The sequence below is a fragment of the Anomalospiza imberbis genome, chromosome 10, assembly GCF_031753505.1.
Source record: "Anomalospiza imberbis isolate Cuckoo-Finch-1a 21T00152 chromosome 10, ASM3175350v1, whole genome shotgun sequence".
Classification (NCBI taxonomy): domain Eukaryota; kingdom Metazoa; phylum Chordata; class Aves; order Passeriformes; family Viduidae; genus Anomalospiza; species Anomalospiza imberbis.
This window is the reverse complement of record NC_089690.1, coordinates 26410035-26436810: the sequence shown is the minus strand read 5'-3', so window position 1 is coordinate 26436810 and position 26776 is coordinate 26410035. Positions and strand designations below refer to the sequence as shown.

Below are 26776 nucleotides of genomic sequence, written 5' to 3'. Positions count from 1 at the left end.
AGGCTGCTCAAGGCCTGCCAGCACCTGCCCAGCACTGTGGGGCTACTCCTGTTTGGGAGCTGCTTCTGTTTTTTGGGGGGCTGCGCCTGTTTTTTGGGGGCTGCTCCTGTTTAGGGGCTGCTCTGGGCGACTCCGAGCCTGGCAGCTGCCCAAAGCTCGGACCTGTCATCTGCTGGCCTGGCCCTGACAGCCCAAATACCCCTTCGCCTCCAGCAAGAGAAAAATGCCGTCACTTTATCATAAAGAGCTCTTCAGCTGAAGCAGCTAGGGATTTGAGCATGGAAATCTGGCGTGGAAATGCCTTTCATTACACTCGTGTGCCTGAGCACTCCCATGAAAAACTGCTTTTGATCAGCAGGCGGCTCAGAAAGGCTGCGCAGCCCCGCGGGTTGTGCTACCCGTGGCTGTTGCGGAGCCTCGCCGGGCAGGGCCGGGCCCAGCGCCGCCATCGCCGCGGCCGCGGCGCCATCTACGGGCGGAGCCGCGTGAGGGGAGCGCGGCTGCCGGAGCCGCCTGTGAAGCTGTCCTCACACAGCCCCGGCACTGGCTCTCCGCCACCTCTCTGAGAAACCCGTCCCAATGTCTTAGGACCCTTTCGGGAAATAAATTCCTCCTAATGTCCACTCTGAACCTCCAGCACAGCTTAAGGCGACGTCCTCTCATCCTGCCCCTTGTTCCCTGAGAGCAGGGCCGGCCCCACCTGGCTACAGCCTCCTGGTCAGGGAGCTGTGCAGAGCCATAAGGTCCCCCCTGAGCCTCCTTTTCTCCAGGCTAAACACCCCCAGCTCCCCCAGCTGCTCCTCACGGGACTTGTGCTCCAGCCCCTCCCACAGCTCCATTTCCCCCTCTGGACTGGTTCCAGCACTTCAGTGCTGAATTCAGGGGCTCAGAATGGGACACAGCACACGAGATGTGGCCTCATCACTGCCCTGGTCCTGCTGACCACTGCTGACACAGGCCAGGTGCTTTTGGCCTTCTTGGCCACCTGGGCACACCTGGGCTCATGTTCAGCCACTATTGACCAGCACCCCCAGGGCCTTTTCCTCTGGGCCACTTTACAGCCTCTCTGTCCCCAGCCTGTAGTGTTGCAGGGGGGTAAGAGCAGAACTTGGCACTTCACCTTATTGAACCTCATACAGCTGGCCTCAGTTGATGGATCTAACCTGTCCAGATCCTTCTGCAGAGCCTTCCTACCCTCCAGCAGATCTACAGACCCAACCAGCTTGGTGTCATCTATGAGCTCAGGAAGGGTAGACTCAGTTAGGTACAGGACTTTCTGCTGGCCTCCAAACCTGGGAGGTGGCAGTGGCCTGCCGGGCTGGAAGCACCCAGGGGCACAGCTGATGGATGGCAGGAGATGCAGTTGCTGCTTGGGATAAAGTCACCTCAGCCCCCATGCACCTGGCCCCAGAAAGCTCAGAGGGCTTATAAGGGGTCACGTTTTTTTACTTTACCTGTCATACTTTGCAAAATGCATGGCTAATTTTGGTATACAAAGTACATGGAGGATTGGGTAGAATCAGTATTGCATCCACCATAGTCAGTCAGATTAAGCTCAGCATTGTTGATCTGAAACTTTCCCAATCTGCAGCTTAAAAATCATCACATGGCTCTTAAACTTGAAATTATTAATGCAGATACACTGGAGTTTTTATGTGCCCTGTGAGTCCTGAAGCCGTTTATAGATGCATCAAAAACTCTGAAACCCAGTGAGATGCTCTGTGGCACCTGGGAGGCTCCAAACCAGCTGGGTCTGCGCCAGCCAGCTGGGACCAGCTCTGGTTTGTGGTAAGTGACTGCTCACAGCATAGGTGGTGGGGGGACACTCTCAGCTCCACTGAATTTCAGGGAACACTGAGCTCACTGCAATGCAGTGCAGTAGAACTGCAACAGGAGAGGAGGACAAATACAGGTACTTTTAGGAATACAACCCAAGTTAATTATGGCAGTTGCATTTTGCAACCACAAAAAGGAGAAGGAATAAACTGTTGGAAGCTCAGGAAGGTGTGGAGCTGCTAAGCCTTGCACAGCAAATCTAGTTCCCTGACTTGTTCTGGTGCAGAGAATTTCAGTACAAGTGGGCTTGGGTGGGTAGGGTTAAGTATACATGATGTGCTGCTTAGCCTAGTAAATCCATCATGTGGAACTGCTGACAAAACAGGCAGTCAACATAGTGTGCTGTGGAGAAAAGCAGTGCATACTCTGACATTAGCTGATGGGTTGAAATAGCAGTTTTGTTTTCATTCCTTCCCCAGTTTGGAGGCTAAAAACCCACTATCCCTCAGCAGTAAAAACAAAATGTGCACAAAGCAGATACTGTTTTACAAAATGTACTGTGGTCCTTTGAACTAGAAGTTTAATTCCCTGCAAACATGCAAGATTGCCTGCCTTTAGAAGGCAGAGCTAGCTGTGGTCATTTAGTGTCTTTGTCAAAACAAACTTATTGATTATACCCAACTGGTCTGAAGCAATTCATAAACAGGAAATACCAATACAGCAACCAGTAGCATTTTGCCCAGAGCAACATCTGTGCTCCAAGCAGCTTAGTCTCACACTAAACAGTACAAATCTGTTGATAACACAATGTCAATTAGTAAATCTGGATCAGTGTTGCATATAGCCAAGATTAAGCACTTCTGAGTCAAAGCCTTCAACTCCATTAGAAAGAAATAAGTCTTAATTCTAATCTTGGTATGGTGGTGTTAGTGTGGAGTTACTTTGCTGATTTCACAGACCTTACATCACGCTTATGAAATGGTAACTGAGATGCCCAAGGTATGTCAGCTGGAGCTGTCTACATTCCAACTAAATGAGAAGGTTGAATAAAGGCTAGTAAACATGCTAAGACAAAATAATTACACTAAATATGAATTTTATTGCTATGGTTATTTTGCTATAAATTAATAATGAGAAAGAGGACAAACAGTAAAAGCTGCAGTAAAGACAGGGAGTGCACAAGAACATAAAGGTTCTGGAGGGGAAAATTCTTGCATGCTACCCTCCATGACTTACACAGTCTTATGCTGAGGAGGAAAACCACAAACACATCTGAGAAACATGGGTGTGAATTTTTTCCTCCACTCCACTTGTGTAGCTGGTTCTATCAGCTACTGAATCTTCACTGAAGAACAAAGTAGGCCAGGGTTGGATGACATGCAGGGTAGCTCCATCTGGACACTGCTCAGAATGTGCTCCAGCACTGGGGAAGATGTGTCTTTGCTGGAAGTCAGTGCAGTTCTGTACAGAAATACTGTCCACCCCCTCCTCCCTCGTCCATAAGCCTTTACCCACTCACTAGAAGAGACTGGCTCTCCCTCAAATTCATGCAAAAGGAGCCAACAGCTATGTTTTCACATGTAACTAAGAGTAACAACCAATAACCCTGGTTGATGTCTTTAATGTGGTCAGACTTAGCAGAGAGCTGAGCATTCCCCCCACTCTGAGGAAGCCTGGCTCTGTCCAGCTGTCCATAACAGCAAGCCCAAAAGTAACAAGTCCCAGATGAACATGTGGACTTGTGACCTCATCAATTCTGAACAGACTGGCACTGCTGTACAACAGATTTATCCTTCCCTGACAGTGTACACTGCACAAAAACAGTGCCACTGTGGTACCTGTGAACCTCCCATAGCTTTAGGGGGCTTAAGTGTTGGGCCAAAAGCAGGAATGTGTGCTTGAGTACTATGCAAATATAACTGGAATTATAGTCATGAATAGCACCATTCAGAAACAAACTATCATTTCAATCTGCTTTGAAAATTATCTTGCCACGCCTGCTGCCTCTTCCCATCACCATGGTATCAGTGGTCTGCAGAACCTTGCATGGCTGTCCCTCCAAGCCCCAGAACCCATCTCCTTCAGCTCACAGCAGCATCCACACCAACTGCAGATACATTGAGTGCAGAGCTGGGCAGAGAAAGGCTATTGAGTCACAACTGTGCATCCAGCCAGACATTCCTGTGGATCTGACCAAAGCTCTGCTGTTCCTGAGCAACAGGAGACACGGGCACATCTTCAGGAACCAAGTCTGAGCTTCAACAACAAGGGACTTCAGGTGGCGATGCCCATGCTGCTGCTTTGTGCACCAGGATGTTGCCACTTCTGTCTCTGCAGTGAGATCAGAAAAGCTACAAGCACCTGCAGGGAGATAACTGTGCTCTTGATTTCAGGCTCTAGCACAAGTTTGTACACTTGCTTTCTGGGTTCTAAATGCCTGTGCTTCTGAGATAGAAAATAGTTCATGATTTTTGTATAAAAGCAGCCTATTGTTTCCAAGCCAAAACTACAATCTTTGGCTTCAATTTGTAGTTTATTTTTCCATTGAGAAGTGTAAGGTTATTTTCTTAATGGAGAATTACTTCAAATTGAACTTTTAAAAGATAATTTCTTTTTAATTTCAACCCAGGAATGTTTTGCAATCAATAATCTTTATTTTATATACTTTACTTGAAGAAACTAGGGACCTAGACAGAGTTATCTCCTGAAAACACAAAAGACATGTTCCCCTGCTATGACTAACAGTTCTTCTGAAAAAAAAAAGCCCAAACCAAAACAAAAAACCCAGCTGATTTACTTTTTGTTATCCTTTCCCAATCATTAGGAAATTCAAAAAAATCATATGATGCCCAGTGGTTTTATTCTCCCCTACTCCTTACAAGTTAAGAATCACAGAGGAAGAAGAGGAGCTGGATGCATTCTGCAGAACTTGCTATTGCAAAGCACAAACCAAACAGCAACATAGACCTGTAATCAAATTCACCTTTTAAAGCGCTTTTTAAAAGGGCAGACATGTTTGTTCACTTACATTCCATCCCTTTCTGACCTCAAGGTCTCTAAGACAGCTTCAGTAGTGTACTGCAATTTCTTTTGGTTTGGACTAGCAATAGGAAACTTTCACTTTAGTCCTCTTTTGCAATTGCAGAATGTCCTTTCAGTACATCTGATGGGTAGAACATGTGCAGCTTGTGTTAACCTGTGAAAGGACATGCTTGCACATTGGTGTACAGCTCAGAGCCAGCTTCCTGAAAGCAGTTTACCTTCCCTGGATTAGGCCACTCTTAGTAAAGCAGCCACAATTCCATCTGTCTGTTTACTTCCAGTGATTCCACTTGGTTGAGTTAGTCCTAAGGCTCATGAAAGCCTAGTGCTTCCCCCGGCTGCTACCCAAACACTTGTCCAGGACCTCTACTGCTTAAATAAATAGGACAGAGCCAAGAGAATTTTAGGATGAAATGGAGAAGATTGGGGCTTCAGCTAAATTTAGATAGGTGCAAGTTCTCATGTATTTTCATCTTTCATTACACGAAACCCTGTGAACCATAAGGAAATTAACCTTCTTCTAAATGGAAGCATAAGTAAGACTTAACATTAAAACAGTATGCGAATACAGGAAGCTAAAAGTGGAAGTATAAAAATAAGTCCTCTTACTGTAAGAACTCAACTTAGGCACCCTGCCTCATTTACCTGAACAAGAAAGCCCTTGCATTTCTTCAGAGCTTTCTTTCTCTTCCAAGCACAGCTCAGCATGTATTAGAACAGCTGCACTCCAGGGGACAGCACACTCTAGAGAAACCACGCATACAAGCAAAAACACTTGGAGTGTTTTTCTCAACAAGTCATGGAGGGAAGAGGAAACCTGCTGAATGTGAGGGGGAAATGTACATACAACAAACCCAGGCTCAGCTGTGCTCAAAATTAGTTGCAAATAAGGAAACTGGTTCAGAAAACCTTGGTGGCTAAGAGGCAGGCACCTTATCCTAGCCCTGGCAATGCAGCTGTTATCAAAGTGCCTGAGTGCAAGGTCTGCTTGTGTTGCTTGTCTTTTTCCCTCCTGTTCCTGCCTGCAGAGGGGCTGGCAAGCCCAACAGAGCAAGGGCTGTTCAACTTCCTTCTCCTCCTGCAGCCTCTGCAGAGCCATGGCAGTAAGGAGCAGAGACAATGGCTGGTTCCTAACAATGCAGCTGCTGCAGTGTCTGAGGCTGCTTTTCTGAAGACACCTGCAGAGCTAAAGATCCAGTATATCCCTCTGGCCAGAGAAGAGTCATCCAGGATAAAGAGGGAGCTAGAACAACAAACACTGCTCTACCTTGCCACTGGTCATTCACATTTCTGGGAGAATAAAAGAATTGAGGAGTGCTGCTGCTTCTTAGTGGTTTGCTCATACATTCTCAGAGACAACTTCACCTGGATGGTGTGAGAGGCAGGTACAGGGCTCCACCTAAGAAAGCACACTACCATCTACAGGCAAGTCTGAAAACAAAAAAAATCCCTCAAGCATGGCAGAATGTCTAATGCCTAGGAATCTCTGCTGAGCTCTATGTTTTTCCAGGGAATGTTTAAAAGCCAGTAGTATGTGTATACTAATGCAGGACTCCTGTTAACCTCTTATTTGAACTAGATCTTAGACCCTTCCCCAACCCCAAAAAAAATCTTTTTTCCTATGGCATTTACAGTAACAGTCTGTTCATAAAGCAGGTAACTGCTACCACGTGACACTGGTGTTCATATTGATCCTTATAATTCTGACCATCAGACCAGAATTCAAGAGCAGCACATGCTATTTCCAACCACTAAACTAAATGGTGCCTTTAAACTCTCATTAAGACAGTTAAGAATCAGTTATTAAGATGTCACTACTGAAAAATAACTATTGCATTTTTCAAAGTTTAACAGTAAACAACATTGCCAATATATTATTGCACACAATAAAGGGGTTTGGAACTACAGAGATAAGGAAAGGGTAATCTAGAAGACCCAAAAGAGTGATCCCAGAGCCATTCCAGTTGCCGCTCCAGCCAGCATGCCCAGTGCAAGATCTCCGTCGCTGTCACGGTAACGCTCTCGAATGATGACATGGTTTGCAGGGGGCTGGCTATAAGGTCCTAGGAAATAAGAGGTTGTTGGGAGGAGGGCACAAGAAATGTGCATCTTAATACCATACTCTGCAATTTCAAAACAGGCTGTTCTTTCACCTTCTTCCTTCAAATGAATACTAATATTTTGTCAGTTGCACAGGTAGAATACATTTCTGCTTTGGATTCAGCCTCCACATTAATTAAATCCAAGAGCAATCCTAGCAACACCTCTGGCCTTGTAAGAGCTTAATATCTGTGAGGAAAACTCATCACAAATGTGCAAAAAGTGAACATTGTTCTGCAATGAACCTATGAATTACTTGTATTCACTTTGTGGATTTAATGTAAGAAATGGGTCTAACAATTGATTCAGCCTTGAAGTTAAGGCAAATAGTTCTTCCCCCTTACCCCTCCCCCTGAAAAAATCATTGGCAGGTCTCAAGCCAGTCATTTGTCTGAAACTGTGCATTCAGTTATTTACATTTACTGCCTACTGCAATTCAGCCTTCACATCTTGATCTGTGGGGTGGTGACAGCTGCTACATTTCTGTTCAGATGAAAATTGGCCAGTAGTAAGAAATTAACCTTTGACTCAAGAAGCCACTGACTGACCCTTGCTCTGTAACAGACTTGTACAAGCTTCACCTTTCATGTTTACTGATTTAGCCCCTAGCTGCAAAGCAAACATAACAGTACTCATTTCCCTTCCAGACATTTCAGGGAGATTAAAAATTCTTGAAAATCCCACAATGGTGTTTTGTAACAGATTCTTAAGTAATCCAACTAAATACAACTAGGAAAGGCTTTCACTGACTCTCAGCAATGCATGACTCTCCCCCCTGAGGACTATGTCACTGCAGAGAAGGAGCAATGGAGCTGAAGGTATAGGGGTTAAATGAGATGCTGTGGTGAATCTGAACCCTAAGGTTTAGTTGCAGTGACCCTGGTGAAGGAAAACACTGAGCCTTGGTTACTATGCCCAACCAGTATCTTAACACACTGGACTTGCAAACTGCTCAGGGGAGTTACTGTCTGATGCTGCATTGGGTTTGGCTTGAGTTCCAAGGCCTGCTGGAAGGTTTTAAAAACAGTTCTTGGGTTTTAAAAAAGCTACTGCTTTTCAGAACCAACAGAACACATGTTCCTCTGTGTTTGAATATATATCATCTGTATCTTAAGACTTCAGTAACTTATACGAAGAAAACTTTAAAAGCTTTAAAGGCTGATGCACCTCCCTTATAACAAAAAAAAGGGCAAGTGAAATAACCTAAAAAGATGTCAAATGGAAAACAAAATCTCCCTCAAAACTGAAATAAAAAATTCTCAGTAGAGATTCTTGTTTGCAGAGTCAGATCATAAACAATTAGTTTTCTCATTTTTCTTATCATACAACTCTAAAGCCCCAGTTCTGTAGGACTGAGGCTCTGTGCAAAACTCACCATAAATTAAGGTGACTATGATCAAAAGCACACCCTACAATTTTACTCTGTTTCCTGTTTTTGAGATTGAAAGCTGTACAAACCTGAACAGAGCAACAGAAGATTTCATGTGGCTGAAATGCTGCATTACAGCAATTCCAGCACACAGGGAAGGAACCCGCTACAGCCTTGTTCTGGGAGTGGATTTACCTTTGAAACTTGCATTTAAATAACTAAACTATGTTTAAGATCAGCAGATGAATGAAAACCTCCAGCAATGCCCAATATGAAGTACTGAATCACAAAATCCCATCTTCTGGCTCTTGTACCTTTCCTTAGAAAACATGCCGTAGCTGGAGTTCTGTATGCTTCCAAAGGAGTTTACAAAGCAATGTAACTATGCTGAGATCACATTGGGAAGGTTAAATCCCTTAATACCAAATTCACTGCAGTCCCTTTGTTGTGAAAGGGTGAGTGGACTGGGTTCCAGTTACAGTCAGGTTTCTTTCTCTGTGTGCAGGAGTGGCTGGTAAAGGATGGTGATTAAGAGAGCCAAAGCCAGAAAGATTGACTCAAACAGCTTCTGTGGGAAGGTGGAGGATGTGGCTGATTACCTTGGTATGGATACTGATAGGGCAGAGCATAAGCTTGTCCACTGGAGGCATAGAAGATCTGAGGGCCCACCGCAGGGTATGCACCATTGTACTGATCATAGCCATAGCCATAAACCTGGGGAAATCAAAAAGGTCTGTTACACAAGTACACTTTGCTATGGATCCAATCAAGCACACTGTTCAATTTGCCTTCATTTCTAATGTAATTAAAGTTTCACTAAAGCATCCAGGATGTCCTGCTATAGCCAATCTACTCCCTGGAATGGATTCAGAACAGCTGCTATCAAAGTGCCCGTGTGCAAGGTCTGCTTGTATTGCTTGTCTCTCCCCTCTTGTTCCTGCAGGAAAAAAAGGCACTCGTAAGCAGCATCCACTCTCTTCCTTTCCTCGATAGGAAATGGCAGAGGCAGGGCCTGGATCATCAGGCTGAGGCACAGCAGCTCTGCCAGCTTCTCTTCTCTCCCCTCATGCCAACAACAGCTCTCTGGGGAGCTCAGAAGTGCCAGGAAGGCAGCAGCTGATCCCAAAAAACTCCAGCCAGCCCTCCAAGAGGGTACACTGCAAGCAAATGTCAGATTAAAGACAAATGCTCTAGAGCTGTATGTTTTAGAAGAATTTTTTTTTTCTCCAAAAGAGTAGGCTACACAGAGGAAGATTCCAGCACCACAACTCATTCTTAACAAGAGTGAGAGGCTGGAGCAGATAGTGCAACAAGCAATAGTGCTCCAAACTATCCCCTCACATATTAATGCACATCACTAAGCACATCCAGAAATCCCCATCTTATCCTGGTTTGGTCCCAAAGCTGCTCCTTCACTGCAAAAGAACTGTGTATCCAGGAACTAGAGTTATTGTGTTGCTGTGACATCTTGGTACAACAAAATCCTTATGTGTTAAAAGTCACTACACCCTATTTCTAACACTCCTGATCTTACACCTATCCAGTGCTTGCACAACATGAAAGTGTAGTTACACCTCCTTATGTTAGAAGCTGCACGACCAATATATTTGAAGATCAGCCAAATAAATTCTGCCCTGTCTCTCAGAAGCTTTATTTTTCAAGTTCACTGAGTAGCCACCCCTTTATACACCTCCCAACCAAATATACCTCATCCCTTTGAAAGGAAATCCATCTCAAATAAGAGCAGCAATACACTGCTAGTGCCTTACTCTCTGCTGTTGTAAAAAGCTTTAAAGCTGGGCATAAGAGTACAATGCAGCACTCTGTGAGTGCTTGAAGGAGGCTGTTCATGTTGCCTCGTTCATGTTGATGCTTCCTGACTGCAACTCTTACCTCAGGTGATGGTGTGGCATAAGCTGTGTAGGGAGGAGGGGCCGAAGAAATGGCTGTCTCATCATACATCACATCAGATCCCACACAGCCCTAAACACCAAGGATAGAGAACAGTTATCACCTGTTCCTACAGACAGACAGTTAGAGCAGTCTAAGGATTAAAACTTAATGACCCCAAAGAAAAAGTAACCTTTAGCCACACTGCCTGTTAAGAAAGCAGTGAGTACCTTGTAAAGTCTGCAAAAATAAAGTACCTGGAGACTAGACCTGAGAGAATACAAATTCCTGATCAGCCACAGAAAGAAGCCATCACATTTTTCCCTGTGTGTGTGCACGCCACAGACAGGGAAATGTGTACATGCAAGCACCCTGGCTCCTTCGACCATTCCAGAGCCTCAGATATAGAAATTACCCTCCTATTCATTTTCTGTCTTCAGATAAAAAAAACTTCACAACTAAGCTGGTTGCTTCCTGGCACCCTAGAGTGGTATCACCAAGTGCTGCAAAAGTGGGTAAAGGAAACAAATGCAGTAGCCAAAAGTGGTACCTGAGTCCATTTAGAGTAAGTTCTCAAAGACAATTAAGATTTCTTATACTACCTTTGTATTCTTGTCCCTAATATCCAAAATCTACAGTGATGCTCTTATTCCCTTTTCCAAGGCAAAAGCCAGTTCCCATTCTTTAATTAACAAGGGAACATTTTAATAAATCAACAGCAAATGTTGTATTACCTCTTGGACTGATGAAATCATGGCATCTGAGGACATAATATGGTTATATCCCAAGTCAAACTCATGGTGAAGAGTCTAAGAATTGATTGAAACACTGTTAAAATACTATATGAAGTGGTATTTCCATCACCTGAGAAATCTGCTCACATCTTAGCAGCAAATGTGTTCTGCCCTGCCACAGGGATCTCTGTACAAGCGATGTACAAGCCTGCAAACACCTGTAAATGATACAGTTCTCAAAGCTAAGGGGATCACCCTACTATTCCAGTGAAGTTAGGAGGCACTGCTGGATGCTTGGAATTTTTGAAAAGTTTGTCACACACGTACAGACTCAAACCCACTTGCCCAGTTAGTCCAAGTCCTCCTTGGACACTTTTAATAGCTTTGGAAAATGTTAATTTATGTATCTACTTATGTAGAGGGTTACCTGCTCTATTTTGAGCAGCCTTGGGGTCTGCCTTGGCTGACCAAGGTCAGCAATGCCACGTTCTATCAAGGCTGGCAGCAGTGTCAGAGGCATGAAAACAGCAGTTTCCATTTCCTGAAACCAGAAGCCACCATCTCACACACAGGCATGGTAAATCCCCTAAAACTAGAGCAGATAGACCATGAGTCTTGTGTTCTCTGCATGAGGACAAATCCTTCGCTTTTCATTTAAGGCCCCAGGCAGTGTGGCTTAAATGGCTGCAGTCAGAGACAGTCATGTTTGGGGTAATTTTGCCATGACAAGTGTTTGCTTTGGGTATCTACAAATCTAAGTTATATCATCTGACAGATGCCCCAGTACCGTGGCAATGTTAATGTGACCCATTAAACTGAGATAAACTTCTACAAAACATAGCATTTCCCCTGGGACAGAAACACCTCGGGTTGGTTCAGCCTAGTCATCCAAGTAAAGCTAGTGCTGCAGAGTACTCTGGAAGGCAGTATAAAGGAAAAACAAATTGCAGAAAATGCAGAGATAATACACTCCTCCTCAATATGCCTGCCAAGCATCTCACTCTTCCCCATGTCTCTGCCAAGAAGCATCCCACAGTGGGATGGATCTACATTAACAAACAGCTGCTGTGTAGTAAGCTTCCTTTAGCACTGCACCCACCTGGAGGCAACAAACACTAGGAGTGAAAAGTTCATTTTTGCTGGTTGCAGAAGATTCGCTTGTTGCCCAGTGCACACAGACCAGCTTTCCAAACATTCACTTCCACCCAGAGAAATCATTCCTTAAAATCATTATTTTCCACACAGCATGTATTTGTCTGGACTTGGCTGCAAGGATGTGTTTGTGATCCAGAGAATCATTCTTCTCCCCACCCACAAGCTTTACTATCATGCTCATGACCCTGTTTTTCTCTAGCAGAGAAGGATGGAACACCATTTCAGAACCAAACTGCTGGACCACACAGAATACTGATGTGCTGCTTCTCTATCAGTATGAAGTCTAGATAGGACACTCACTGTGTTTGTTCTGGCATCCTGGAGAGCAATTTTCCATGCCCTGCAAAAAAAACCCCATTGTTTAGTGGAACACTGATAAAAATTAATGTCACATTTTTCTTTCAAGTCAATAAAACAAACAAGGTTAGCAAGCAGAGGTACTGCAGGAGCAGAGTTTAAGATACTGCATGTGTCAAAGACTAATGAGACACTCAAATGCACAAGTGTTACACCAAGACTAAGAAATAATTACTTTCTTTGCAGAGCTGAGAAAGAACGGAGGTCCTTGCTGCAAGCACAACAGGTAGGAAACATGCAGTCATGCTAAGGAGGAGGTAATGGGAAGAGATGCACCCCAGCAGAATAGCTCATCTGTGCTGATTAGAACAGGGGCCTTGCTGCTACTGCACTTCCCAGGAGGTAGGTACACCTTACCCAGCTCCTCCCCTGCCACAGGGCTGGGAGCATGCTTCCTGAAACACACTTCTTGGCAGACAGTCATCACAGAAGTTATCTAATTCTACACAGCCCAGCTCAGCTGAGAGTTCCTAATAATGGAATATTCCTCCAATTGCTACTGGGATATCCCTGGGCTAATGCCACATCATGTGCTATTGAAGAATGGCAAAAGTTTTAAAAAATTTGTTTAACAAGTCTTGCATTGATTAATCAGATTCTTCTACTCCTCCTCACCCTTCAGTGTTTTCAGTGACTTAACTTGCAGTTAGTTTGCATGAGCTAGACAACTTCTAGGAGAGATACTGGTTTTCCTGTCACTGAAAACCTGCTTTTATTTGCTTGAAAATTTTCTTAAAATATATCTCCAAAAGTTAGAAGGGAGTAAAATAACTAGGGAGAGGGATAAAAAAGGGAGAAGCAGCAAAACCATTATTCTCTGGCTGTCTTACAGGCAGTCATCTGCACTCTCTGCGCAGAGGTTGACTGTCTTCCCGTCACGGCAAACAATCTGCAGTAAGCAGTCTCTCTGCTTCCCCTCTGGAGGCTGGAAATCTGAGTGAGAAAAACAGAGATGAGTTATGAGTATAAACAGCATCACATGAGCACATGTACAAGAAGGGAGTCAGTTTATCCAAGTCTGGACAAAATAAACTAGGGCCAGTTGTAACTGCCTTCCATGGCATCAGAACGAGTCCCAGAAGGAAATAAAATATGTTCTTACTCTTCAGAGTGTCCTGAAAGTAAGCAGCTCCTTTCCTACAAAATGCAAGTGTCTCACAGCAGAACCAATCCATATGTAGCAATTGTACTGTCCAGCACTTGTGTCCTTCCCTTGTGTCAGCACTTCTAACAAATGCTAGAAGTGAACTTAGGAAAAACATCTGCTGAGGTTTCCCATTTCTAGCCGTGCCTCTCTGTCCAGCCAGCACAGAGGTTACACCAGAACCCTCTGTATCAGACACACAGTCCTGCTGGGAACATCCCATCCTCCTGCATGCGTGGTACACGCATGTCCTCACTGAGTTTTAACAGGAAGTATCAAACCCTAACCTATCACATGGTGATACCACACCCTGGTTATCTCCAAAGCAATTTAGGAGTTGGTGGGGTTGAGTTTTTTTGGAAGGTGGGGGATTCAAGAACAGTGAAGTTGCACACTGGACACATTTACATCTGCAGTAGTGCTGTATGTGCTATGCTGGGCAGGCACTGAAGTTGTAAAGAATCTCTGGATACACAAATCCTGAAGGTTTCATTATTACCTCGACATTCTTTCCCCACTCTGAGGTTGATGCAGTGTATTCGCATGTGGATTTTATCTTCTAGATCATGGCGATTTTGATCACCATAGAATATTAAGCGGCCATCAGACCATAGATCAAACCAGTTCTTCTTCCAACGCCGTAAAATAGTACCTTAAAAATCAGACAGTCACATTTGAGGACACATATCGGGAAATATTTATGTCCTAAAGTTAATAAAAAATAAACCAAGAAATCCTTCACAGTTGCCCCAAACAACCTTCCAAAGTGCCAAGCAAAATCCTGTATTACAACATCCCCACTTGGGAACATTAGAGAATTGGGTGCCATATTTCATCCAGAATTCAAAGCAAAACTGGTTTTATTTTAATTGCATGTCCTGATGCTTGTGTTCTAACTTGCTGCAGGAACAAGCAGAGGACATGATTAATTGGAAGACATTAAGTTGAGGTGTCAGGTAAAGTTTCTAAGTCCCCACTTATACAGCACAAATTACAGAGCAGCATCCGAAGCTGAATGCTAGTCAGACATCTCAGACATGTTTATATCCTGTTTCCCACTAGAGTACCCAAAGGTCACGTGGGAATGCCGTCATGATACGTCATTATGTGACGTGTCCTAAAAGTAAAAAGGAAAAAACCCAACAAAAACAACCTAAGAACTACTAGTTTTAAGAAAACCTGGGAATTACTCAGCTGCTCTGATGTTTTCTGAAGAAATCCCAGTGAACAGGGAGAGAAGGAAGAGAAAGACCCATGACTTACTTTGCCGGAGCAGCCATCCGCTCTTCACAAATGCCATTGTTGCTTAATCTAGTGGGCAGAAGAGGGAGGGGGGAGAAAAGCAGTTGTCAGTATTTCACAATAATACATTAGAAAGAGGCATCTCAGTACCATCTATTAGAGCTGCATGTACCCAGCTCACGTGTCAGACACGCAGCAGATCCCAGCTGAAGATACTCAGTAAGCACAACTAGTGGTGTAGGACGTAACAAATGTGCAACTGCTGCAATCCAGTGTGACTGTCAGAGACCACCTTGATGATTAACTGGCAAACAAAACCCTACAGCTACTGCTCTTAGAAAATGGGGAAGAAACAGACCAGAATGACTGCTTCCTGACTCACCACCAGTTCCTTTCAAAGTCCTTCTCTCTGCATACCTGTAGGTCCTGTATCTGCAGTCTCAAGTTACCTAGCAGCCTCACTACCCGCCTCACTCTTTTTTTTTCTGTACTTCCTCTTCTGTGTTTTTAATTCACTGGCTCAAAGTCCAGTCAAAACAAAAGCTGAAGCAGTTTAATCTTAAACAGGAAGGAGAAAGCTGCTTTTATGACTTGTATTTCTTTATTCCATATCATCGCTAGCTCGCTATAAGAATTCAAGTAAGTAAAAGATAAGCCCATAAAGTAAGACTCTCAGTTCTCCTCAGCTTTTAAAAGAAGCTTGAAATAGCATGGCAAGGACTCTGTGTTAAATTCAAGTTATCACAGGTGACATTGAGTATTCGGCCACTGCATTCCGGTTTATGAGCATGCTGAAAAAGACATCAAACATGGGATATATTGGAAAATGAAGTTTTATTTTATAGCCTAATGGTGTTCTGATTATTGTTTTACAAGAGATTATAAAAACTCAACTATCCGGATGCAATTGAACTAGAAGAGGAAGAACAGAAGCATTTTAAGCCTCCCCTGAGAAGGCTGCCATTTAGAAATTATTTGTGGGGCCTGTAAGCCAATGGGAGAGACAGACACAATACTGAAACCTAACAAATAACATTCTACTTGTAGCAGCATAAAGGGGGGGACCATGAGGGGGTGAAAGGTGGCTTAGAAGATTTGATAGACAGAGGAACTCCTCCCAGAAAACCTCAGCAGAATGTGTTTAAAGCTAAGAAGGGAGAAAATGAAGAGTTTTGTAATCTTCTAGTAAAACATAAAGTTACTAAGCATCCATCTGTTTCCTGATCTAATGGGTATTACTTGTAGTTGTGTCCTCTTCAGACAACTGGGCAAATACTGTAGCACACAAAAGTATAACCATCAGGATTTCATATTTAAGGAATGCCACACTCTGCACAGGCTTGGATATGATGATGAGAACCAGCTGCAGGTAAAGTCTGAACTCCAGGATAAACCTCATTCTTGACTTTTGTACCAGCTTGCTGGGAAAAGAAAGATTCTGCTGAGAGCCCGCTTCTGAAAGGGAGTGCCAGACTCCTGTTCTCCTTTAACTGTGGTCACCTGGTCCTGCTCTGGGGTCTGAGCATGTTCTTGTCACCCCTATACAGAGAGAGAGCTCCAGAAAGAGAGGCCAATTAATTCTTCCAAAGTAACAAAGCAGTACAAAGGACCTGATGCTCATTCTGCCACCACCCCAACACAGGTTTCTCTCCCCTTGATTCTCCTTTACAAGCAAACAGTCTACTTGCTCTTCATTTTCACAGGAATGGGTGTTTGAATGGTGTTTCCATGCCTTCCAGTTTGCCCAATAAGGTGAAATCACTGTTTCTGGAGGCTGTTTCATAGTCTACAAGCCAAAAAAGAATTTGCATGAACTTCAGTTCTGCTGCAAGTATTAGACTAGGCCATGGAATGTTGTTGCTACCTTTAAACCGACTCTGTTACACAACAGCATAAATAGATTTAACTTAGACACAAAAAGGGGAAGAACCAAAGAAGAAAACCTCTCTCTTGACAAATTGAGTTTTGCCTGGAATTATGGAACAGCTCACAGTCTCACATTAAGAATATCTCAGAGCTGTCTAAAGCTACAAGAGCAAACGGGGCTCCAGGAGCTGTACAGCACCTTGCACGTAACCTCAGAGGCAGCAAATACCCTTTCCCAATTCAGAGTTCAGATGCCCAAAACTTCAGCTCTGGAGAGAGAGCAAGGAATCACACAGAAAAATATGTCAGCACTTAAAGTAGGAGGTGCAAAAACAATTAGATAATCTTCCTTGTCCTTTTTAAGCACAAGGACTCATTTGAAGACCTATACAGTATTACACTCCTCCTACATGATGTTTAAAAGTGTATTTGCAGAGATAAAAGACAGCCTAGCAAGATCAGCTGCATCTGAATAGTATTTGCTTGTTAAACCAGCCCAGTGCCACCAACATGACAAATGGGACTTAACCAAAGATAAATTAATTTATAACGAATATGAATAAAAGTGTTTTGGTGGCTGAAATCTAATAGTAGCAGCACTCTAAAGTGAACTCGAATTAGGGGTAGATGCACAGTAAAGGAGTGGGACAATTCCTTTCTGCTCCCTAGAACAGCAGTTTTCTGCACGGAATATAATGTGGAATATCCACCAGTCTGTTCCAGTCCCCTTCTTGGTAAAACACACTTTAAAACAAATCAAGTGTTTTGATTTGCAAAATCAAACTGCAGCTCGTAATCACTAGAGCAATTATGATAACTGCAGGTGAGCTAGCAGTGGGCCCGATCCTGCAATCCGTAGATGGAGAGGGCTGAGACACCAGACGCAGCTCCGGAGCTGAGCCGGCGGTGAGCAGCAGTGCCCGCAGACATGGTTTCTTTACTCTCTGTACTTGGGAGAGTACGGGAAGTACAGTGATCAAACGTAACCCTACCCGGCCCCTCCCGCTCTCAGCAGCGCAAGTTTTCTATTTCTGGAGCTCCCTGGCTCTGGCCCAGCTGCGCAGGCCCTTTCCTCGTGAGCTGTCTGTGCTCTCCGAGCCAGCTCCCGGCGCTAGCGGGGCCGCGGCTCTGTCCCAGCCCTGCCCGGGCGGTGCTCGCTCACACCGGGACAGCCCCACGGCAGCCCCCGGCCCTCCGCGCCTCTGCCCGCGGGCTCCGCTCCGTCCCCGCCAGCAGCGGCCTGGCCTGGGCTGCCCCGAGAGCCGCTCTCCCCTTCCCCGCCGCCGACAGCCGGGTCCCGGCACCGTTCCCGGCCGGGTTTGCGCCCCGCTGACCTTGGCGGGCTGCCGGCTGCCAGGCCGCTCCCCGGAGCCAGGCCCCCTTGGATCCCTTTCCCGCCGGCCCTACCCCAGCCCAGCCGCCAGCCGTACCTGCCTCTCCCCGCGCCCGCCGCCGGCCCCGCTCCGCCCGCGGACAGCGCCAGCCCCGTCCTGACGTCAGCCACACCGCCCTGCCCGGAGCCTGTGGAGCCGCCGCGGTGTCCGCGGGGACCGCGCCCAGGCTCGGCCCGCTGGGGAAGGCGTGCGCCGGCGACACTGACCCCGTTCCCGTTAATGCGTTCCCCCGGCGCGACACGCACTTTCCTGGAGCTTTAAATGCATCGCCTCCTGCCCGGGCCAGCGGCTGGCACTGTGGCGGCTTACGGCACTCAGCGATCAGGCTTTTTCTTTTTCTTCCACAGTTTCTAATCTCACGCCGTGGAACCGCAACAGAGAGTAGCAGGCGCTTTGTTCAGGCAGTCACGCAAGTATCGGAGGCCAGGAAAGGCCGGCTGGTCTGTGACCTGTTACATAAGGCAGCCAGCAGCCGCGCCCGGGCCATGCTTGCTCGATAGCCCTACGCTCTGCTGGGGTCAGTGCTGCCCGCACGCCGCTCAGCCGGCACCGATGGGCACTGCACCGTCTCACCGGCTAATTAGCGCCATCACTCAAATTGTATTTCCATTTCTAACGCAAAATGTATGAGATGGTTACTGTGGAAAATGAGAACAATCTCTTATGGAGATGTAACATTTCCCCTGATTGATGGAATGTCCTATTAGAACTTTCCCCAGGCTCATTCTGGCAGCCTAGGAGGGAATACCACTATTATAACAAAAAGTAAAAAGAAAAAAAATCATTAATTTGTTTGTTTCAATATCTTTAAGCCTAGATAATACAGAAATAATATTCATCATAGTTACAATTTGACTTAATCTGTCAACAAGCTCGTCAACTTCCTCCTACCCATCTATTATCTCTTCTTGAGCACAACAGCAGTTCTAACTAGAAATTACATAGAAAGCCTGTGGTCCTGTACTTCAAGGCTGTAGTGTAGCTTTTGCTTTCATGTACCTCCGAAGGACCAGAAAAGTGGTGTCGGTAGAACAGGGAAGATAAAAAGAGATCACCTATCTGTGAACAGGACAGGTTTCAGAAAACACCAGTAAACAAGATTTGTGTAGGTCAAATTCTATGTATGTAATAGTCATTTCTCTGAGGCTAAAACTGTCACCCTTCATTGCTGAAAAAATATTTTCAGAAACAGAGGTATTAGGTTGGTGGTGGAAGGCAAGACACCCTTTACACCCAGGGAGGGAGCAGTTTTCTTCTGGAATGAAAAATATTCCTCTTGAGGATTTGGGAATTCAGCAGATCCTTCCCTGGGTGAACAGTCACGAGGGGACAGCTACCTTCTGGGCACATGTTCAAAGCATTGGCTATCTAGGTTCATATAAAACTTTAGTTTTCATATTAGGTTTAAAATAATTTTAAACTGTCAGGTGTTTCCTGGATGAATTATCTCCATGGGTGCAGAGCATCAAGACTTTGTCTTGGAGCTGTCTGGGACTGTGTCCTGTCCTGTACCCACCCTGGAAGGTTGGGCAGGGCTGTGAACCCAGCCAGATAACCCAGCCCTGGATAATTCATCTAGGAAGTGAGTGCCACACAAATCCCATCTGAGGGAGCAGGACAGAGGCCCAAATCCAGGAAAGATCACATCTTCAGTCTGCCAGCAATCCAAGCACATGCTGGAAACAAATGCAAACATCTCTTAGGCTTATCATTTTGAGATCTTTTGAATTAAACATGTTGGGCTCCTCATTTGCTGAGAAAACTTTGATCAACGAGTTTCTAATTAGCTGTGCTGCCCAGCTGAAGGCCTAAGTATTAATACCCTGAGCAAAAGAACTAAAATATTTAGGTGAATACTATTTCAACTGGGGATTTCTTTTCAAGCCATTTGCCAGTGAAGTGTGAAAGTGAAGGCTTTTGTTCAAATGTTCAGCCTGTTCATAATTGCACTGTCAGTCTGGTAACTTGCAAAGCATCATGTAAGATTCATCCCTCACTAATAATTTTGAAAAAATATTTGGAACGTTAACGTCTTTCCAAACCCTGGGTTTTTTACTTCCATTTGTGTCCTGAATCAAAGCAAACAAGGCTGAAGTTCAGCTTCCTCATTGTAGTTACAACATACCAGTTAAAATTTGAATTGGCTAATTAAATTTCTAAACACCTAAGAAACTGCTATTTGGGAAAATGGATTTGGAAAAATTGAGCCATATGTTACTTCTAATTCTTTGTCATAATGCAGCTGACATAATACATCTCTTGAATACATGCTAAATTTTGATTGCCACCAACATAAGCATTTGAATTCTCACAGTCATTTGAGGGTCTTGAGCTGAAATTTGAATTTCAAATTTCATACTTTGATTCATAAAATATAATTAGACTCTAAACCAAGCAGAATATACATTTGCATTAAGAAAAAGCATTTCAAACAAAATACATGCCAGCCTTATCAAGTATTATAATTAATGCTATTAATATTACTACAACTAATACATGCTCAATCAGGCTAATTTTTTTTTTCTCAGAATCAGCATTGCTTTCAAGGTAATGAAATGAAAAATAGTAAAATTAAGAAAACTAGTATTCAACCAAAGATCCCTGCTTGCAATAGAAAGATCAGGACAGCTGCTGCTGGAGAACACCTGAACAAGGAATTCAAAGAACTAGGACTCCAAAAGGGTTATGTGATTATTATTTATTAGTGTTTCAAAGCTTAAATATGAAGGTTATGGGCAACTTGAAAGTAGTTAGGCATTAGGTGAGAATAGCAGAGCAGAAAATAGGTCCAGAAATAAGGCAAGCTTGATTAACTGTTTGGGAAACTAAGCCAGGTTGCAATAGTTTGTACATAGCCTATAAAGCTTCCCTGATGAAAGAGAGTTGGAAAAGAACATGTTTCTGTTTTTTCCAGAAGGTTGTATTGTTTTAGCCATGTGTATAATAGTCCTGAGCAGAAAGGTAAATCATAGACTTGGAAACATCTTTCTGCATACTGCCTTAACACACTTCCATGTCTCCAGTGGAAAAGACTCTTGGCTTACAGATCCTGCTATTTCTATGGGTAATTCACCTACACCCATGGTCAATATTCCTTGGCAGATTTTACCCTTAAAAATGACCTAGTGTGATCAGGTTGTGTTGTGCTGTCACATGAGAGGTGTGTCCCCAGCTGAAGGGCTTCCTGTGGAGGTCCTGGACAGGATGCAGAGCACAGCTTTCCCTCCTGAGAACTCCAGACAGGTCTCCTACCAGGACTATTGTCTTATACATGAGGAGCTGAAGTGAAGGGCAGGGATTTTTAAATTGCTTTGGGTTTTGTTCTGCAAAATATAATGTATCTATGTAGCAAAACAACACAGAACTGCCAAGCACAGCACATGTATAACACATGTGGAATGGGCAGTGTGCTTGCAGGCTGCACAAATGCTCTGCTCCAGCTGAACCTGCCCAGTGCTCAAATCTCAGCACCACAGACTGTAGCACGTGCTAATAATCTGGCCACTGTGATGCCTTAGGATTTTAGCTTTTATGTTTTCCATACATTTGTAATCCTGCAGTTGTTTAGTGTATAACTCTGAACTCCACACACAGTGTGAGCTGCTGCTTTCCCATTTTGGGCAGACACAACAATTCCTGTCCAGGCCTGGCAGTCAAGGACACCTCACTGCCTCAGGCCCCCAGAGATGGAAACAAAAGTGAGTTGGGGGGAGCAAACAGGGGGTACATGACTTCCTTACCTGAAGCTGGAATTGGAAGATTAACCCCCAATATGCAAATGGACCAAACTTAAAAAAGTGTGAAAACCTGTGACCCGTGGTCCATTTTTGGGTGTAGCCCCTGGTGGGCTTCATCTGCCCTAAATGTTCCTGAAGGCTCTTCAATAAATAGAACTGCTTTTTATTCCTTTACTTTTGTCTGGCCTCTCTTTTTAGGTAGCCCAACCTACTCAACTGGAGCATCTCTCTTACATGGAAAGGTTGAGGAAGCTGTTCAGTCTTCAAAAGAGACCCCTGAGAGGGAACCTCATTATTGGGCATAAACATTTAAAGGGGGGGTGCCAAGAAGATGGAACCAGGCTCTTCTCAGTGGTGCCAAGCAACAGGACAAGAGGCAATGGGCAGAAAATGATGCAGAGGACGTTCCACCTGAAATGTGAGGAAGAACTTTCTTCCTGTGCAGTGCTGGCTCACTGGATCAGATTGCCCAGAGCTGGTGCAGAGTCTCCCTCCCTGGGGATAATCTAGACCCCTCTGGACACAATCCCATGCCACATGCTCTGGGACGACCCTGCTTGAGCAGGGATCATGGAGGCACACAGTGACTGCAGACACGCAGGAAGGTCTCTGCCTCTTGTCTTCCCAGCTGCCATTGACTTAAGAACTGGATTTTGCTAAAGGTGATGTGAGCAACAGATGTGTTGACAGAACAGAGAAACAGTTTCAGAGCAATTCAAGAACTCAAATGCCTTAGGAAAAGTGTATTTTCTTAGAAAAATCTGTGAGCTAAGGCTTGAGAAGGATTAGCTCTTGCATACTGACAGCAGGAGTGAGAGACTTGCCCAAGGGCATGAGAAGGCTGTGGCAAAGGTAGAGGAGCTCCTCCTTGACCTCTAACTGATACCATGCTTTGCCTCCTCCTGGCCTGCAGTTTGTGGAGCACTCCAGACACCTCATTTCTGCAATGAAGTGATCTCTTCAGACACTTATTACAGAGGAAACAGCACAGAGAGGTATGTTCAAATAAGAGGCATCTGCAGCTTCCTGGTGGCCAGTGTAACTCTCTGGAAGCAGATTGCAGAGTACATTGAGAACAACAGACAAACAAAAAGGCCAGCCAAAAGCTTAGGAACTTTCTGGGTGAGACTCTGGATTTCATTGTCAGCTTCCATTGTTCAGATCTGATTAAAAACAAACTGGCAGGAGAAAGAGCACATGCTTATCAGACATCCCTGCAGGTCACGCCGCTAGAAAGCCATTTCACTGGCACTAATGTGGCCTTTCTGGCAGGAACAGAGTTTTGGATCTCGCTTTTATTCATTGGCAGTTTTGAAAGGCATGGAATTACCAGAGATGGGTTAGATCCTTTGCAACTTGCAGACAAGTTCCTGTCTCTTTGCAGCCATTCTGAAAAGGAAGAGAAGAAAAACCAAGCACAAAACATTTCTGTTTCCATTAATAACTGTGTGTTTGGCCCTGACAGCCAGCCAGCATCAGTGGAGCATTTCCTCTGAATTATTTAAGCTTTGACTCTCACCTTTACTTTACATTGGCTGTACTATTCCATTAGCATTTAAAGAGTGCTACATGCACAAAGGAGAAGATCTACAGTCATAGCCAAAAGAAAGACATGGCAAGGAAAGAAGAGATCAAAAGAATAATTACATTTCATTTTCACTGAGGGACTAAAGCACAGGAGCAGTAAGAATTAGATGAAGCCACCTGGAAAATCTGTGCCACTGTGATGAAACAGATTTACACCTCCCCTTGCCAAACTGTCAAATATTTGTGTTCCCTCATCAGACTGCTACAGTCCAATGGCTACCAGCAGAGAATCTCCCAATCTATATTTTGTTTTAGGACTATCTTTTAACCTTCTCTTCAGTTACATGCTCCTTGTGATTTGGACTTTGGAAGAACTGTTGGTGAGGTGGCATCTGTTTTGCCTAATTTCATTCTTGAAGTTTGCTGGAACTGGTAAGTTAAAAGTCAGTTCCTTCCTCTTACTCTGAAGTCCTGGTTCTATTTGTCTACAAATGCATATTGAGTTCTTAACTCTTAAACCCAACCTGCCAAACATTGGAATCAGTAGAAATCACCATGTCTTCAGAGGCTTTTACATTAGGCCCTGTATTTTTTCCCTTATCTTCCAGTAATCAGGCATTAAAACACTGACACGAAGTAGAAGATAAATATCCATTGCCTCTTGGGAATTAGCATGCTGTGCTACACTGACATGTATGGGACATGCTTGTGTTTGATTTCTGCTTTTCCTAGGGACAGACTCCAATTCCTGCCTCTCCCAGAAGCCTCTGCATGCCTTTTGATTAAGCAGCAGGGGAGCTGCTTGACTGATGGTATTATATTTTACAGCTGAGATCTGCTAAGGTGTTTTGGTTTTTTCCAAGTGACCATAGGAAATCCCACAGTTATTTTTCAGAACCAGGGCCCTGTAAGAGGGCCAGTGCATTCCACACACCCAAACCCAGGTACTCAGAATTCTTTACTAAGAATAATTTCTGCCAAGCTGTGTATTCCCACTGAGATCCTTTGACCACATTGCAGCATAGTGCCAGTTGTTGTTGCTAAGAAAATCCAGGAGCAAATTATCTCCTGCCAGACAAGGAAAGGGCCAGCATGGAAATGTGTCTCACAAGTGTCTCTCTTCATCTACCCCTTTGTATTTAGGTCTTCTGAATGATCATTCTCATTTATTCTTGCTCTTTTTGAACCTCCACTCTTGTCACTTCTGGGACTGGACATGTTGCAGATACACAGGTGTTGAAGCAAAGACCTTCCAGACCTGTGGGCTGCAAGAGTTAGAACAGAGAATTCAACACTTAGCCCCAGCATTCAGCTTGTACAGTTAGGAGGAGATGGGCACCTGAGGAAGCAATCAGGAAAATTTACTCCTCTGAGCACAACTACAGATTGCATATCTAGCTGCAATGTTCCACACATAAATCTGACTGCATGGTAGTTCCCTTCCAGCCTGCACCTAGGTTTACCTTTTCTAGAAAGGCACAAAGGATGAAAGTAAATGCCTAGGCTGAGCTAAGAAACATCCCTTCTCTTCCTCACCACTAACATGACAGAACAGTGTCTGGAAGTCTAAACTTTGCTAAGATCGGATTTGAATCAGAGCAGAAATGTTCTCTCTTCCTTACTGTGTCAGGTCTGGAAGTGTTTGCAGGTATTTGTAAAATGCAAGCAAAAGGAAGATTGTGAAGATTTCCGTTTGAAGCACAGGAAGGTATTTCCCCTATGTTAATATGTCAGACCAGCATTAGAATGTAGTGAAAAAAACTATGGAGTGCCTGTTTCTGCAGAAGTTTGTAAATCTAGGAGGATAATAGTCTCCATATCATATGTTCTTTGCATATACAAAAGCTTTGGAGACAATCACTTGACAATTCCTATGTACCTTGCAGAAAGGATTCACCAGAAAACAGTGATGGGAACAATTAAGCTGCAGGCACAGAGCCAATATGCAGCTGATTTTAACATTGTGTGGATCACTTGCTGAAAACCTCATCTGTATAGAAAAGGCTTCTGAGCACACACTGAAAGCTCTTTACATGACTTGACTCATGATCTAACAACGACCAGAAATGGAAAGTTCTGCTGTTGTCTGTGTCACAGTAAGGACAGAGGCTTGGGTGTGTCTGTGTGTGTACACAGAGAGGCAGCCCATTCTCCAGTCACTTATTTAACAAAGCTGTACAAAAAGGGTTAATGCAACCCATCTCTGACACCAGCTCACCAGATAAGGTGCTGCTTATTTACTTTGAGCAGGTTAGTAAGTTGGGTCCAAAGCAGAAAGCTGTGTTCCAAAACCATTCATGTCAGAAAAGCAGATAGAATCATTTCAGGGATTGTGGTTTCACTGTGGTTTTATTGTCAGCTGTGTCTGTATTTCAAGGTGCACTGTCTGGTTTTCCAACCACCATAACATTCAGCCAACACCCATGTCTTCAAAAAATTTATTTCAGCCAAAGACATAAGAATGAAGGACATATTTCAAATAATCTTTGTTCAAGTGTCACTTGACTAAAAAAGTTACAAACCTCCAGAAAAATGTAAAATCTGTGGGACTTGATTTTTTTTCTGCTGTGTTTTTTGTGGTCCCCTACACGCTGGGGTTTGGTCTCAGCCAGGCCCTACTCCAAGTCTGGCACTGAGTGTGCTTTTGAGTGTACTTTTTCAAATTCAACGAATCCATGAAAATCACTAATCTGGAAACATTTCATTTCTGAGTCCCTTCATGGTGCCTTTTTCTTTGCCAGCCACTGAGCCCCTGTAATGTGGTAATTCCACTGCTGACAGAGCCTAAATGAAGCCAGCCAAGTTATAATGTGTAATAGGATTTCCTGGAAGCTTCTTTAGGCTGTCCCTATTTGTGTAGCTGGAAGTGTAGACTTGCCAATTTATTGGGTGCCTAAAGAAGCAGTTAGGAATGAATGTTATAAATAATCTAAGGAGGTGCATCATCCTGCTTCTTAACTTTCTGAGGCACATTTCAAAGACTTACATGGTACTAATTCATCCCATCAAACTTCAGACACTTCATTTAGGCACTGGGAGGGACAGAGTACTTTTTTAAGATTCCCTCTAGAAGACAGAAGGGCCTTTCCAGAGATTGCTTCTACCCATCTCAGCTTCAGTTCTTTAGGAGTGTCTTGTTTTCAACTTCACTTTTTAGGGGTGCCATTGAATAAACAGAAACCCTAAAGTGATCCTTCTCCTAATGTAGGTATGTGAGGAGTATACCACTGAGTAGAAACATCCTGGATCTAGGGTTTGCCACAGTATCTTGCAATGTTTGGAAAATGTGGTTCAAGATGACTGCTGAGCATGGGGGTTCATGCAGTCACTCTGACTCAAAGATAGCTTTGGCTTCAACCTGAACTGTGCCTCCAAACCTCACCACTGTGTCATTTCTCCAAAGCTTGGCTAAAGATCTGCCTGCTCATTCCTTGGGGGAGAAG

The 26776-nt window shown here is 44.2% G+C and overlaps 1 protein-coding gene across 1 annotated transcript; it reads right to left on the bottom strand.

Annotated features, from left to right (window-relative positions):
- Positions 1-6664: 6664 nt before the first annotated feature.
- On the bottom strand, positions 6665-18208 carry PLEKHB2 (pleckstrin homology domain containing B2). The gene is made up of 8 exons (XM_068201376.1): positions 18106-18208; positions 14831-14878; positions 14067-14219; positions 13254-13356; positions 12367-12406; positions 10181-10270; positions 8887-9001; positions 6665-6881 (listed from the first exon to the last, which is right to left on the bottom strand). The coding sequence occupies exons 2-8, from the start codon at positions 14865-14867 to the stop codon at positions 6745-6747; spliced, it is 675 nt and encodes a 224-aa protein (XP_068057477.1). The 5' UTR covers positions 14868-14878; positions 18106-18208; the 3' UTR covers positions 6665-6744.
- Between the last annotated feature and the right edge of the window lie 8568 nt (positions 18209-26776).